This window comes from Octopus sinensis, linkage group LG10, assembly GCF_006345805.1.
Source record: "Octopus sinensis linkage group LG10, ASM634580v1, whole genome shotgun sequence".
NCBI lineage: Eukaryota > Metazoa > Mollusca > Cephalopoda > Octopoda > Octopodidae > Octopus > Octopus sinensis.
The window spans coordinates 29505559-29519791 of NC_043006.1; the positions used below are offsets into that span (position 1 = coordinate 29505559).

Consider the following 14233-nt stretch of genomic DNA (forward strand, 5'->3'; position numbering starts at 1 on the left):
GAAGGACCAACGAAGTCATTAGTTTAAAAGCAACCAGGCTGGAGGTAGGACAAGCTTCTCCCAATTCAATATGGTCGACTTCCACTTATGTATATCAAAAGGGTTGCTGGTCAAGACACTTTTGCCAGGGACTTCCTTGACATTAGGTATAGAAATAGGGACGTAATTATGCATGCCAGAGAAACACTGCTGTTTAATAAAGGTTCAACCTGGGTCAAGCAAACTGACCCAATGGGTCAGTTGATGTAGCAATGAGAGCCTACGATAGTGCAGACATGGGCAACCTTATAGGACTGTATATATATATATGATACCTCAAAGAAAAGGTGCCTATCAGTTTTCTTTGGTTTCTACCGAGATGATGTTCTGGCCATCTCTAGAGGAGCTGATGGGCATACTCACGATAGGATTAGGAAGGATCTGATTAACACCCTTAGCTCCAAGGGGTTCAAGATAACAATAGAGACCAACCTCACTGTTATAAACTTTTTAGATGTTACATTAGACCTGAGCTCCTATTCTTACAGACCCTACCGCAAACCAAATGAGGCGTTGTCCTACATCAACACACACCCCTGCCACCCACCTATTGTGTTCAGGAACCTAGTGAAGGGTGTCAGCAAGAGAATCTCAAACCTGTCCTCAAGTCAAGAGATTTTCGACTCTGAAGCCCCTTACAACAATGAAGCTTTGATATCCAGTGGGTTTAAAGACCCCATTTCCTATATGCTGGGCCCTGACACATACAACAAGTAGCACCATAACGTTGCTTGCTTTGCCCCAACCTTCTTTCTCAAGGTCAAAACTTGTGTGGGAAGAGGTTTCTTTAGATTGGTGGACAAAGACTTCACACAATTACACAGATACGGATGTTTGTTTAATAGGCACATGTTACGGGTCTCCTTCAGTTGTGCACCCAACATTAGGAGCATTTTAGTGAGCGCCCCTAAGCTGCAAGCAGAAGCAGCATGGTCATGATGGCCATGCAGGATATACACAGTGGCCAGTCAAGCCTCTACTTCTGCAAATACTTTGACAATGACCAGGAGAGTTGTTTGTTATATTTTTTGACTGAAGCTGAAAGTTATGGTAGAGCACTACTTACCATAATATAGCACGTGTGTGTGTGTGCGTGTGTGCATGCAACTTATGCAAATATATATACATGCATATATACATACATACATATGTTTATATATACTTACATACATATATATATATATATATATATATATATATATATATATATTATATATATATATATGAGAGGGTCATAGCCCATCTCATCAGGGAGAGAGTCTGCATAGATGAGATGCAGTTTGGTTTTGTACTAGGTAGAAGCACCACTGATGCCATATTCGTGGTTCGACAACTGCAGGAGAAATACCTAGCCAAAGATAAACACCTATACTTAGCTTTTGTGGACTTGGAGAAAGCCTTTGACAGCCCTTATCTGGTGGGCGATGCGGAAACTGGAGATAGACAAATGGTTAATAAGGGCTGTACAGGCCCTTTACAGTGAGGCTGTTAGTAAGGTTAGGATTAGCAATGAGTACAGTGAAGAATCTGGGTAGAAGTTGGCATCCACCCCCAGTCCCCTTCTATTCATCATAGTCCTCCAGGCAATAACAGAGGAATTCAAGACAGGTTGTCCCTGGGAGCTCCTCTATGCTTATGACCTAGCTCTCATAGCAGAATCACTACCGGAACTAGAGAAGAAATTTCGTGTGTGGAAGATAGGGTTAGAATCAAAAGGCCTTAGAGTCAATGTAGCAAAGACCAAAGTTCTAGTAAGTAGGAAGGCGAACTCATCACACAGCCCCTCAGGTAGGTGGCCCTGCTCGATCTGTAGAAAAGGTGTAGTAGAAACTCCATAAGATGTACCCAGTGTAAGCTATGGACACATAAGAGGTGCAGCAATATCAAAGGAAAATTAACTGGGAAGATAGCTTTCATCTGCGGCAGATGCACAGGGGCAATAGACAGCACTGATACTCAGAAAACAGATTCCATTACACTCCTGGGGAAGAAACAAGAAGCAGTTGATAGTTTCCGCTACCTAGGTGACCAAGTTAGTAGCGGGGGTGGTTGTTCAGAGAGTGTCACCACTAGAATAAGAATAGCCTGGGTAAAGCTTAGGAAGCTTCTTCCCCTACTGGCAACAAAGGGTCTCTCGCTCAGAGTAAAAGGTAGATTGTACGACGCATGTGTGCGAACTGCCATGCTTCACGGTAGTGAAATATGGGCCGTGACTGCAGAGGGCTTGCATAGGCTTGAAAGAAATGAAGCTAGCATGATCCGCTGGATGTGTAATGTCAGTGTCCATGCACGACAGAGTGTAACCACCCTGAGAGAAATGTTGGGCATAAAAAGCATAGGATGCAGTGTGCAGGAGAGACGTTTGCGTTGGTATGGTCATGTACTATGGATGGATGAGGAGAGATGTGTGAAGAAGTGCCATTCCCAGACAGTTGAAGGAATCCGGGGTAGAGGCAGACCCAACAAAGACATGGGACGAGGTGGTCAAGCATGACCTTCGTATGTTGAGTGTCACAGAGGCTATGACGAAAGACTGAGTCCTCTGGAGATATGCTGTGACTTTGAAGACCCGACAAATGAAGTAAGTTCAGGATGGCCTGCTGTGCTAACCTTGGATCATAAAGTGATCTGCTGTTCTTGAAAAGACCTATTGAGTCAAGTACGTTAACAACAACATCAAATGAAAACTGAATGGAAATAGTAGTTAAGACACCTGTGCCGGTGACATGCTAAAAGAAAAGCACCATCCGAACATGGCAGATGCCAGCGCTGCCTGACTGGCTTCCATGTCAATGACACGTAAAAGCACCAACCGATCGTAGTCGTTTGCCAGTCTCCTCTACCCCCTGTGCCGGTGGCACGTAAAAAGCATCCACTACACTCATGGAGTGGTTGGCGTTAGGAAGGGCATCCAGCTGTAGAAACACTGGCAGATCAGACTGGTGCCTGGTGCAGCCTCCTGGCTCCCCAGACCCCGGTCGAACCGCCCAACCCATGCTAGCATGGAAAACGGACGTTTAAACGATGATGATGATATATGTATATATACGAGGGGCGTTCAATAAGTAATGCCCCTGACCCACTTGCAGTTGTTTGATCTAGCTGAAATTTTGCATGGGCACTTATTTATACCTCTATAGATTAAGTGGCAAATTACAGCTCTGAGCTAATTGTGGTTTCTGATTTACAGGTGTTTGAACTGAGTCAAGTGTGAAATGGAGCCTATTGAGTGTCGAGCAGTGATCTGGTTTTTGTATTTGAAAGGACGCACACCACGGGAGACTTTTGATGAAATGAAAGTAACTTATGGTGATGATGCCCCATCATATGACCTTGTAAAACGCTGGCATTGTGAATTCAAACATAGTCGGAACTCTGTGGAAACAGCTCCCAGATCTCGTCACCCCCTTCTGCCGTTGATGAGACATCTGTCCGTCAAGTTGAGGCTGCCATTTTGAAAGGTCAACGCATAACTATTCGCCAAATAGCCCATAAGGTCAAGATTAGTACCAGGTCTGGGGAAACTATCATTCATGACCATTTGCATATGCAAAAGGTGTCTGCCAGATGGATTTCCAAGTTGCTCACACCTTTCCAGAAGCAAGAACGCGTTGAGTGCTCGAGGATGAATTTGGAGATGTGCCAAGATGAGTCAAAATTTTTCAAAAGATTGATCACACAGGATAAAACCTGGGTCCATCACTATGATCCATAGACCAAAGCCCAGTCAATGCAGTGAAAGCACCGTGACTCACCTCCTCCAAAGAAGGCAAGGGTGCAGCCCTCTGCTGACAAGGTTATGCTCACAGTCTTCTGGGACCAGGACAGAGTAGTGATGACAGATTTCCTGGCAAAGGGTACCACAATTACAGGAGCCTATTATGCTTCACTTTTGAGGAAATTAAGAGAAGCTATCAAAATCAAGAGGCGGGGCAAGATCAGCAAAGGCATCCTCCTCCTGCAGGACAACGCTCCGGTCCACAACTCGCGTGTTGCCAGATCAGAAGCACAAGCGTGCAGCTATGAACTCCTCCCCTTGCACCCTCTGATTTTCACCTCTTCCCAGCCATGAAGTTGATTTTGAAAGGAAAGCGTTTCCCAGATGATGCAGCCTTGATTTCTGAAGTCACGTCGTGGTTGGAGGACCAAGCTGGGGTCTTCTACAAAAACGGTCTCCAGAGCTGTATCAAACGATGGGAGAAATGCATAACTCTGGGTAGTTCCTATGTAGGAAAAGACTAATAACTGTGCCAAGTGTCGTTGCTCTACTGCTATGGGAAGTCGATCAGGGGCATTACTTATTGAACGCCCCTCGTATATATATATATATATATATATATATAGAGAGAGAGAGAGAGAGAGAGATACATACATGCACATATTGCAGTTACAGATACAAATATTTATAATACAAATATTTATTATAAATATTTGTGCATAAATACATAAGTGCATGTGTCTGTCAGTGCCTGCATGCAAACACAAACTCACACATATATACACACAGGTCCAGCAGCACTTACACTCCACTTCACTCACAAACATACACACACATATTGCCAATGCAGAACTTGATGTGCAGGTCTTTCCTGTTTCTGAATTTAAGCAGACATTTAAACTGGTTTACATAATGAGATTAAAGTAAGTGTTAGTAAAATATCCTGTAATTTATAAGGATCAGTTCAGTCACTATAATTATTGATATTGTGCCTACCACGAGGCCTCTTTTGTAAGAAAGGGTTATAATTTAGATGGTTGATGAAAGGTTTGTTTCACATAGTAACACCTAATCTCCATTGGTAGAGTCTCTTAGGTATTCCTAAAAGATTAGCCATCTGTGAATGGGAGCAGTTATCTGTGGTCTTAAGTGAGTTGTCAAGCAAATTATGTGATGTTCTGTAACAATTCCATTTCAGACACTGATATACTGATAGCCATAATAGTTAGCCTAATTAGATATGCAAGCACGTGCACATACACACACACACACACGCACACTAATGTTTTGTTAAAATGTGAATATTATACACGCGCACACACACACACACATTTAACTCGTACTTGGACAACATTCTTTGACCTATATACTTTTGTCCATCTGGATTTTCCCTAAGGAATTATTCTGATATAGATAAAAACAAAACATGAACAACAAAATAGCAACAGTATCAATAATTTTTTGATCCTAAAATGAATTCCATTCACTGGCACCAAATAGCTTTCCTTTAGGTTTGTTCAGAACCAAAAGTTTGGGGTAGAATATCAAGAAGAGGAAAGTAAATAAAAAAAGGAGAAAAAAGTCAATTAATGAGCCCTGACTTATAAATTGTCACCCGAGGTAATCAAAGTAAAATGTATTAGCAATTGTCTCTAAAACCAAAGAATGTATGTGTAGAGGTCTGTAGAGCTCTGCCTCAGCTACTGAACGAAATCATGTAACACCAAATAGGATTGGTCCCATATCATTGAAACAATTCAAAGAGTAATATTAAAATTTGAACTAAGTTGTGACCTTGAAGCAGAAGTGAAGTCATTTGGGGCATGGCAGTATTGGAAGCACTCAAAACACTTTGTTACACTAACTATAAAAATCCAGACAATATCTAAAGAAAAAAAAAAGGGAGAAAAATAAACATAAATGCCATACGTCTTCACTATTTAATACAGCTTTAATTGCAAAAGGTGCTTGCTACCATAGCAACAGCACCAACAATAACAGGAGTATTGTTACTGTAATCATCATCATCATCCTCATCCTCATCATCATCATCATCAAATGAAGGTTAATGTTTTAACCATTTAATGGTGAAGGAAATTAAAAGTACAATCTGTGGAGCCAGTAGATGTTCTAAAAATATCTAATGCTCTAAAACTGACTAATGAAAAAATATATTATTTATGGTCTAAGTATCCGAGGGACAAACAAAAATCAAAGAAAACTTAAGCATGTTACTCAAATCCTTTTCAAGATGACAGGTTAAGGCACAACAAACTGTAGGATTAGGGTTTTAACGAGAAAAACCAGAATAAACAACATTTTGAGTTCATGGATACAAAAAACATGTTAGCATTTCTTCCCTTTTAACTAAAAGCAGTTCTATCAGTTTTGTTTGTTTAAAATCTAGAACAGCTACATCATCATCATCATCATCATTGTTTACATTGGATATAAATAGAATTACAATGAGCACTTGGTAATGGCTGTTATCCTCCTGAACTTGTAAACCAGAGATTTCATTGAATTTACATCACTTTCTTAGATTGGCTTTATGCCCAAATTCCAGGTGCTTGGCAATGGTTGATATGACAGGGAGCAGTTAGTTTCTATTTGCTTTCAGATTGCCAATAATACTGATCGGTTTTGAATTGGAGCCAAATTTTGTATCAAGATGTTTTGCATCAGAAGTCTAAATTTAGTGACAGTTTTCATCTAATACTATCCAATACTGAAGAGGAGAAAAATCAAATCAGGTTACTTTTCTTTCTCGTCTTGGTTAGTTACATTTCGAATCATTTGTTATTATATTGTAAAAATAACTTTGAAAACATATCAAAATGATATGCAACAAAGTTACACTTTCTTATTCATGCATGACTCAGATTGAAATGACACCAAAATGAAGAAAACAAACTTGCTTTACTATTATTAATGATTTCATATAATGATATCATTTAACGATCGTTAATATTATGAAAATAACAGGGAGCAGAATAGCCTGCAAGGTTAAAAGTGTTGTTTAAGCCAAACCAGAAACTTCGAATGGAGGAAGAGGTATATTAGACAAGCTACCATTGGTTTCAATTTGGCTGAATAAAATTTCTAATTTTAATTCATCTTTAAGTAGGACATAAGCACAATCATGAAAATAACTGTTCCAACAATAAGCAAATGCTTTAATTTATGAAAAAAAAAAAAAAAAAATTGCAATCTTTCAATGAATAATTAAAACTAAAAAAAATTAAATAAATAAACTTGGTCTACAATATTTTGTTGACTTTTATTTTTCTATTTTGTTTACATAGGAAAAGGGATGAGTCTGTGGCAAAAAACCCCCACTGTGTGCTAACTTAAATAATCTTTCTTGCAAACAATATTTGCACATTTTATTCCTAAATATCTTTCAAGTTTATTCACACCTACTCAACCAGATATAATTCATATCAAATGTACAGTTTTTTTCCTGCAAAAACTCCATAACCTTACAATAGATTAAATATGCATCACACAGTCTGACGTTTGAATGAATAAAAAAAAAAAAAGAATCAATCCTTCCATTGCTAGTGTAAAAATAAATGCTTGGAACAACTTGAGAGACAAAGCAAATTCAAATTAGAATATTACTCACCTAGTATTTTATTTACATAAATCACCTAGGTAACAGAATTATTGGCAAGCAATGTTGTTGTCATTAATATTATTAAAACTATCAGTGCTATAGCTGTTGTTGTTCTTGTTATATTATCAGATTGAGGAATACCATGGCTAATCCTTGACCTGGTAGTGCTACTAATGAAGGGTGTTACCAGTCGGCCATCAGACAGACTTGATCAAGATGCATGCAAAGTGAGAAAATTATTCTTCAGTGTCTTGGCATTGCTAACTTGTGCAGTTTATGTCAAGTGACTGCTGCCACATGTGAAATGAATCCATCTATAAACAGACAGAATCCCTTGTGATGATTTACCCCACTCTGCCCTCCTTTAATCAGGCAGGTAAGTCAGTTTTCTGTTGTCAAGTGGCTATGATAAGAAAAGGTTTTGGAATAATTGAGGCTGAAAGATATGAGGAGAGAGACATTCCCCTTTGGTATAGTCCTCATCAACTTTTTCAAGTTTCAAATGGAGAAGAAGATGCTGTCCTCAAGTGAATTTATTGAAAGGTGGAAGAAAAAGGCAAAAATGGCAAAAGTGGATGGTACCAATCTAAGTATTGAGTTGACAAGCAAGAACTGGAGAGGATAGTTGCCCTCGTTGTTCAGGGACATCTGGGATGATTGGGATCCTTGATTGACCCTAGAGATTATCTTATATCAAGAATATTCCATCACTATCACCTTTTTTTATTTATTTATTTCTGATATATACATTTTTTCTTTTGTTGATATATTTTGCTTTTTTAATCATTCACTATATGTAAATTTCTATGCAAATCCTCACACATTATGTCCATCTTTGTACTCCCCCTCACCTCGTCTGTCACTGGTGTGAAAATATCTGCTTGAATAAGTCGTGTAACTGTACAAATCTGGAGAAGCAACAAGTTCAACTAGTTGTTGTTTAACACCAGATCTACTAAGCAGTTTCTGATCAAGGGTATTTTAGCCATGATTGTTTCTTCTCTTAACAGATATGGCATACATGAAGTATGTTATTCATCAGCTATTTCTTGCAGATCAAGCAGCCACATAATGACCTCCTTGTAGAACTTCAAAGTGTATTTAAAAACAATGACTGATGTTAAGAAGCCTTGCTATTCTCTCGCCTGAAGTCTACAATAAATGTTTTAAGTGTAGTGAAGTATGCCTTGCTTATTGCAAATATTAATGACCTTATCTTTGGATATGTGACATCACAGTAAAGGATATTAAGAGGATCATATTGAGACATCCTATTAGCTACTGCAAGTAGTAGAACATCTTTGTTAAGATACTGCAAGCTATCTCTATAGAAGCACTCACTAAGCTCAATGCACTAAACAGGCCAAACAAATTTCTGCTCTATCTTAAATACATGAGCCATTTGAATCCTATATACATCCAAGTGTATAAATGAACTTTCAATGAGTGATCTGATGTAGGAATAAGCAAAGCTATTGAAAAGTAACAGCAAATCTGTGAATTTCAAAAGTTAATCACTTGAAGAGTGTTGATGGAGAATGAATAAGATGGATGCTTGAATTAACTTGACATTGACTTTCACATATTATTGGTGAATGCTTTATTATTGTACATGAGAAGAAAACTTGAAGAGATTCACTCCAATGCAACCCAAATCTTTTCAAAACAAATTTTCAAACTCCTTCAACAAAGCCCACACAAAGACAGACATACAAAATGCATGCCATGCACTTTCCATCAAAAGGAATAATTGCACTTACTAACAGCTTCAATTCCTCACATTGACATTATAAAATCACACCGGCAAACCTTATAACAATTCCAAAACAAATATCTGACCAAACATAGCATTACAGTTCCATCTCACCACTAAGTACACACTAAAAACTAAAATGAAAGATAAACCCTAGAAAGTTCTATTGGATGTCCTTCCTAATACCAACCACTTTACAGAGTGTATTGGATGCTTTCTCCATGGCACCAACATTAATGGGGTTGCTATGTAGCTCAAAAGACTAAGATCCTTTTGACTGAAGTGGGGCTAAAGAAGAGATGGAAGTGGCCTTATGCTAGAAGATGAGGGGATTAAAATATGAAAGAAAGGGACCGGAACTAGACAGGTTTCTAGCTGTGGAGGAACTACATGGCTATTTGGATGTAAAGCGAATCTGAGGTGCTGAAGTTGAATTTGTTATACATTAACAACTCTTCAGATCTGGCAGATTTCTCTGGATTTGAATGTTAGTGTTTTTTACTGTTCCAAATTTTGCAGGATTTAGATGTATATAATTAAGATAAAAGGTAGATTGTTCTTGCTATTTTATGGGAAAACATTGAGTTTCCAGTGATCATGATAACAGATTTTGAAAAGAAGACACTCTGTTATTTCAGCAGAGTGATGGAGATTTGCCTAATAGGAAGGGTGGGAAAGGCTTGACAGGGACAAACCAAACACAGCAACCAGTTGTATGTAAACACATAAACATGATGCTCTTCAAACTTCAGTTTTACCATGATGGACAGCAAAAGATTACAGTTCTCAGTAAATAAAGGTATACACATATATACACATTCATATATGTTTGTAAGCAGAGTGTATATATGTTGTGTGTGATTATACATTAACATTTTTTAAAAATCTTTTGGCTAACAAGCACTTCCCAACACTAACACATTCTCTAAGTCTCTCTCTGTCTCTGTTTCCATCAACCATAATCATCATCATTAACTTCACCAACAGCCAATATAATGACCACTCTTACTTTGATATATTTCCCTAAACATGACGGATTCTGCATTACAATATTAATAGATGGATAACTCCTTATTTATATCAGGTCTGTGATGAATCCTAGGACTCACAATGCCAGAGCTTAACCTGATTTCTGCAGAGTATAAATAATGAGATCACAAATGGGATTATCTTCCCAGATACAGCTTGAGTGAGGTGGGACAATGTGAAATGAAGTGTCTGGCTCAAGAACACAACTCACTGCCTGGTCTATGAATGGAAACTAGGGTCTTACAATCACAAGTGCAACACCCTAACCACCAAGCTATGTGCCTTCATACATTTATATATATATATATACAGGGGTTGGACAAAATAATGGAAACACCTAGCATCATAGCATCATAATTTTGAAATATCTATAAAACTGTCAAAAGGTTGTTTATTTTTGTTTTTTGATTTATCATTAGTGTTGCTTAATATGTTTTGCTAAAATTGCTGTTTCTTTTCAGATATCATCAGAAAAAAGGTAATTAAAATTCATTAAAATGACAGATCTATCGAACTTTCAAAGAGGTCAAACTGTTGGTGCTCATATGGTAGGCACTAGCGAAATGCAAACAGCTGAAATGTTTGGTGTATCAAGAAATACTGGGGGTCTGAAAGGAGGAGGAAGGGAAAAGTGATAGTGTATTTTTGATGTTTCGTCGACTTTTTTATTTTTATCTAATAAAAGAACCTGTGATTTCGAAGGGTGTTCAGTCTGCGGGCGCCAAATACCCTTCCCATTTACATCATTCGCATTTGTCATTTTCATCTCATTAATGTATATGTCCAGCCTGCATTGCTTCTCTGTAAGGCCTTCATGGCCAATTTGATAAAATAAAGAAGTACTGTCTCAAAAGTAATGACAGCTTTTGAGAAAGAGGAAAAACCTCCTTGTTGAGACAAAACTCTGGAAGAAAACCAAAACTTTCAGATAGGGATCGTTGGACTCTTACGCAAATTGTTAGAAAGGATCACAAAAGTACAGCTCCCAAAATTACTGCAGAGCTTAATGACAACCTTGAGAATCCAGTTTGCCGACAGCTGCACAAAGCCAGATTTCACAGGAGGGCAACAATCAGAAAACCACTTCTTTCAAAAACAAACATTGCGAAGCATTTAGAGTGGAGAATTGGTCCCTAGAACAGTGGAAGAATGTTATTTTCTCAGATGAGTCATCTTTACCTTATTTCTGACTACCAGCTGAGAATATGTGTGGAGATAGTCAAAAGAAGCAGTTGACTTTGACTGCCTTCTTCCAACTATTAAACATGGAGGAAGATCTGTGATGATCCGGTGGGATATATCTTGGAAATCCACTGGCCCAATGGTTTCCTTCCATGGCAGATTAATAGTCAGCATTTTATCTCATCAAATTCATCCTATGGTTGTGGAACTGTTTCCAGAGGGAAACACAATCTTTCAGGATGATAATGCACCAATTCACACAGCTAAAATTGTTACTGAATGGCACAAGGAACATTCTAGCGAAGTTGAACATCTTATCTGGTCACCACAGTCCCTGGATCTCAATACTATTGAACATTTATGGTGCATTTTAGAAAAAACAAGTAAGGAGTCGATATCCTCCACCATCATCATTACAAGAACTGGAGACTGTTTTAGCTGAAGAATGGACAAAAATTCCTTTGGAAACAATTCAAACTTTGTACGAGTCCATACCTCGTAAAATTCAAGCTGTAATTACTGCCAAAGGTGGTTCCTACCCCATATTAAAATAAATTTGTTCGAAATTTTAAGATGTTTTCATTATTTTGTCCAACCCCTGTATATATATATATATATATATACAGGGGTTGGACAAAATAATGGAAACACCTTAAAATTTATATATATATATATACCTGTGTATGTGTGTGTGTGTGTAAGAGAGAGAGAGAGAGAGAGAGAGAGAGAGAACTTTTTATCCAGTTTCATCATCATCCAGTTTAGGTGTTATTGAAAAGCCAGAGTAACTCAAGTAACTCTTTCCTTCTATTATATTTGATATTGTAAAAATATGTTGAATGAATAATTATCCTGCTATAAAAGGTATTTTCAGTTTATTAGCAAAACTTCTTTCAGCTAAGAAAGAGACAAAATTATCATTGGAAAACCTTTATCACAAACACATCATTGACACAATCATTACCAACATGATCATCATCAACATAACCACAGCCTCGTCTCTGTTATTTTTTTTTGACACCAGCCTCTACATGTTGGAATGTGAGAACAGAGGTGGTGATGTTGTTGTTACCCTATTTCTTCCATTTCATGGTTTCAGGGAAACTAATCTGCACTTAAATGTTATCCAAGCCATGAATTCAGTTTGAAAATAGAATTCGCTTTCAGTAGACAGATATAGAGCAATAGGTGAATTAGAATAAAGCTTAAAAGCTTGGGAGTAGATATATTTACTAAATATGTGTGTGTGTGTGTTGTGTTATGTTATGATGCATATCAGTGGAGACTGTAAACATCAGAGAAAAACCAGTGCTCTTCAAAAAAGATCCATTGAATTACACTCGTTTCTCACAGCTGTCATTAGAAAAGCAATGAACTAGGAATCACTGATGCCATTGTTCACAAATATGGTATAAAATGAATGTGGATAGAACAATCCTTTTCTTATGGCACTCTATTTCTATGAGAAGCACCTTTGCCCATGCTACTTTTCATTTCTTCTCCATTTAAGTCAACTGAAGCAAATAGAACCCACTATACTCCAGTTTCAACCCCAGTATACCAAAACTACAAGTTTTATCAACCACAGCAGAATGGAATTTCAAGACTGACATAACAGGCTGGATAATTAAATATAATAAACCATCTAGTCAGTTGTTATCCTTATATTTCATCATATGAGCAAGAAATCTAGCTGTTTCCATATGATTTTTCAGAGTTTAGCTCAAAAAGACGATCCTGTAGTCAAACATCTCTTATATAAAATCCATTCTGTCTGTCTGTGTGTGTGTCTTCTCGGATCTCGGGCATCCTCCATCCGATTGCGCTCAAATTTGATATGTAGATACCGACGGTATCAGGGCGTGTATAAGTCTTGAAAAAATTACAAAAATCGATTCCAGGTGAGAATGCGATCGATAAAGCCGTTTTTGTCCAGCTTTTCTTCTGTTAACCTGTACATAATTGCACCTTCCATTTTTTGTTGTTTTTGTACTGCTTAAAGGCACGTTTCTTTCCTGCTAAGCTTACTGTTTAAACCATGTTTGTGTTCTCCCAGTCAAAAGCTTCATCATTACTAGTACTTTAAACTCTTCGGTTGTATATTTGCGTGAATAAAATCGTTTTTCTTTGGAATAGGAAAAAAAGCCTATCTTTATTTCTTCTTTTGCTAGTGTCTCAAATTTAGGTTAAATCAGTGTTTCTCAAAGGGGAGGCCTATGGGATGGTCGGACAAGTTGTTTTGAGAAAATTTGGTCTAAATGTTTGTCAACTCAGCACTGTCCATTGGACAGGGGGCGTTTTGCTGGTAGCTTATAATTTCCATAAATAACCAAACTCTCAGAACCCTTTAATCCATTCTAGCATAGCCAAGTGGATGTTAATGTTAGGGATGACAAGTCAAGAGTTGTCAAAATGAAACAGTGAAACTAAAAGTGAAGATCATTCCAGACTTTAAAAAGAGGAGGAATTAAAACATAACTTACTTAAGCAGATTGACAACTTCCGGGCCATTAAGTTTAAAACCTTTTATAGGTTCATCAACATAGATGGCTCCCTTCAGATAAAGAATTTCTGATGACGAATTTACAGCAATCTGTACAGAGACTTCAATTAATCCATTTCTCTGAAATATATGTGTCCAGCTAGAATGAGAAAAACAATATGAAATTACAAGTAGAATCTAAATGCACAGAAAATACAATTTATATTTGTAATCATTAGCCTCTTTACTTTTGTTTATATCTGATTGACAAAGAAGAACAAGTAAATTTGAATGAAAATGTTCGTCTGATTGCTATTCAACAAATAGCATAATTTCAGCCAGTCACAGGTCATATAGTGTCCATTTGATCAATGTCACAACTGAAATGCATCTACTTTCCAACTGATTCAC

The 14233-nt window shown here is 37.6% G+C and overlaps 1 protein-coding gene across 1 annotated transcript in view; it reads right to left on the reverse strand.

Annotated features, from left to right (window-relative positions):
* LOC115216328 (polycystic kidney disease protein 1-like 1) overlaps nucleotides 1-14233 on the reverse strand; it is a 235489-nt gene that overhangs the window by 136457 nt on the left and 84799 nt on the right. The window contains exon 8 of the mRNA XM_029785550.2: nucleotides 13824-13982. Coding sequence (XP_029641410.2) covers nucleotides 13824-13982 — 159 coding nt within the window. The remainder of the gene's footprint in view (nucleotides 1-13823; nucleotides 13983-14233) is intronic.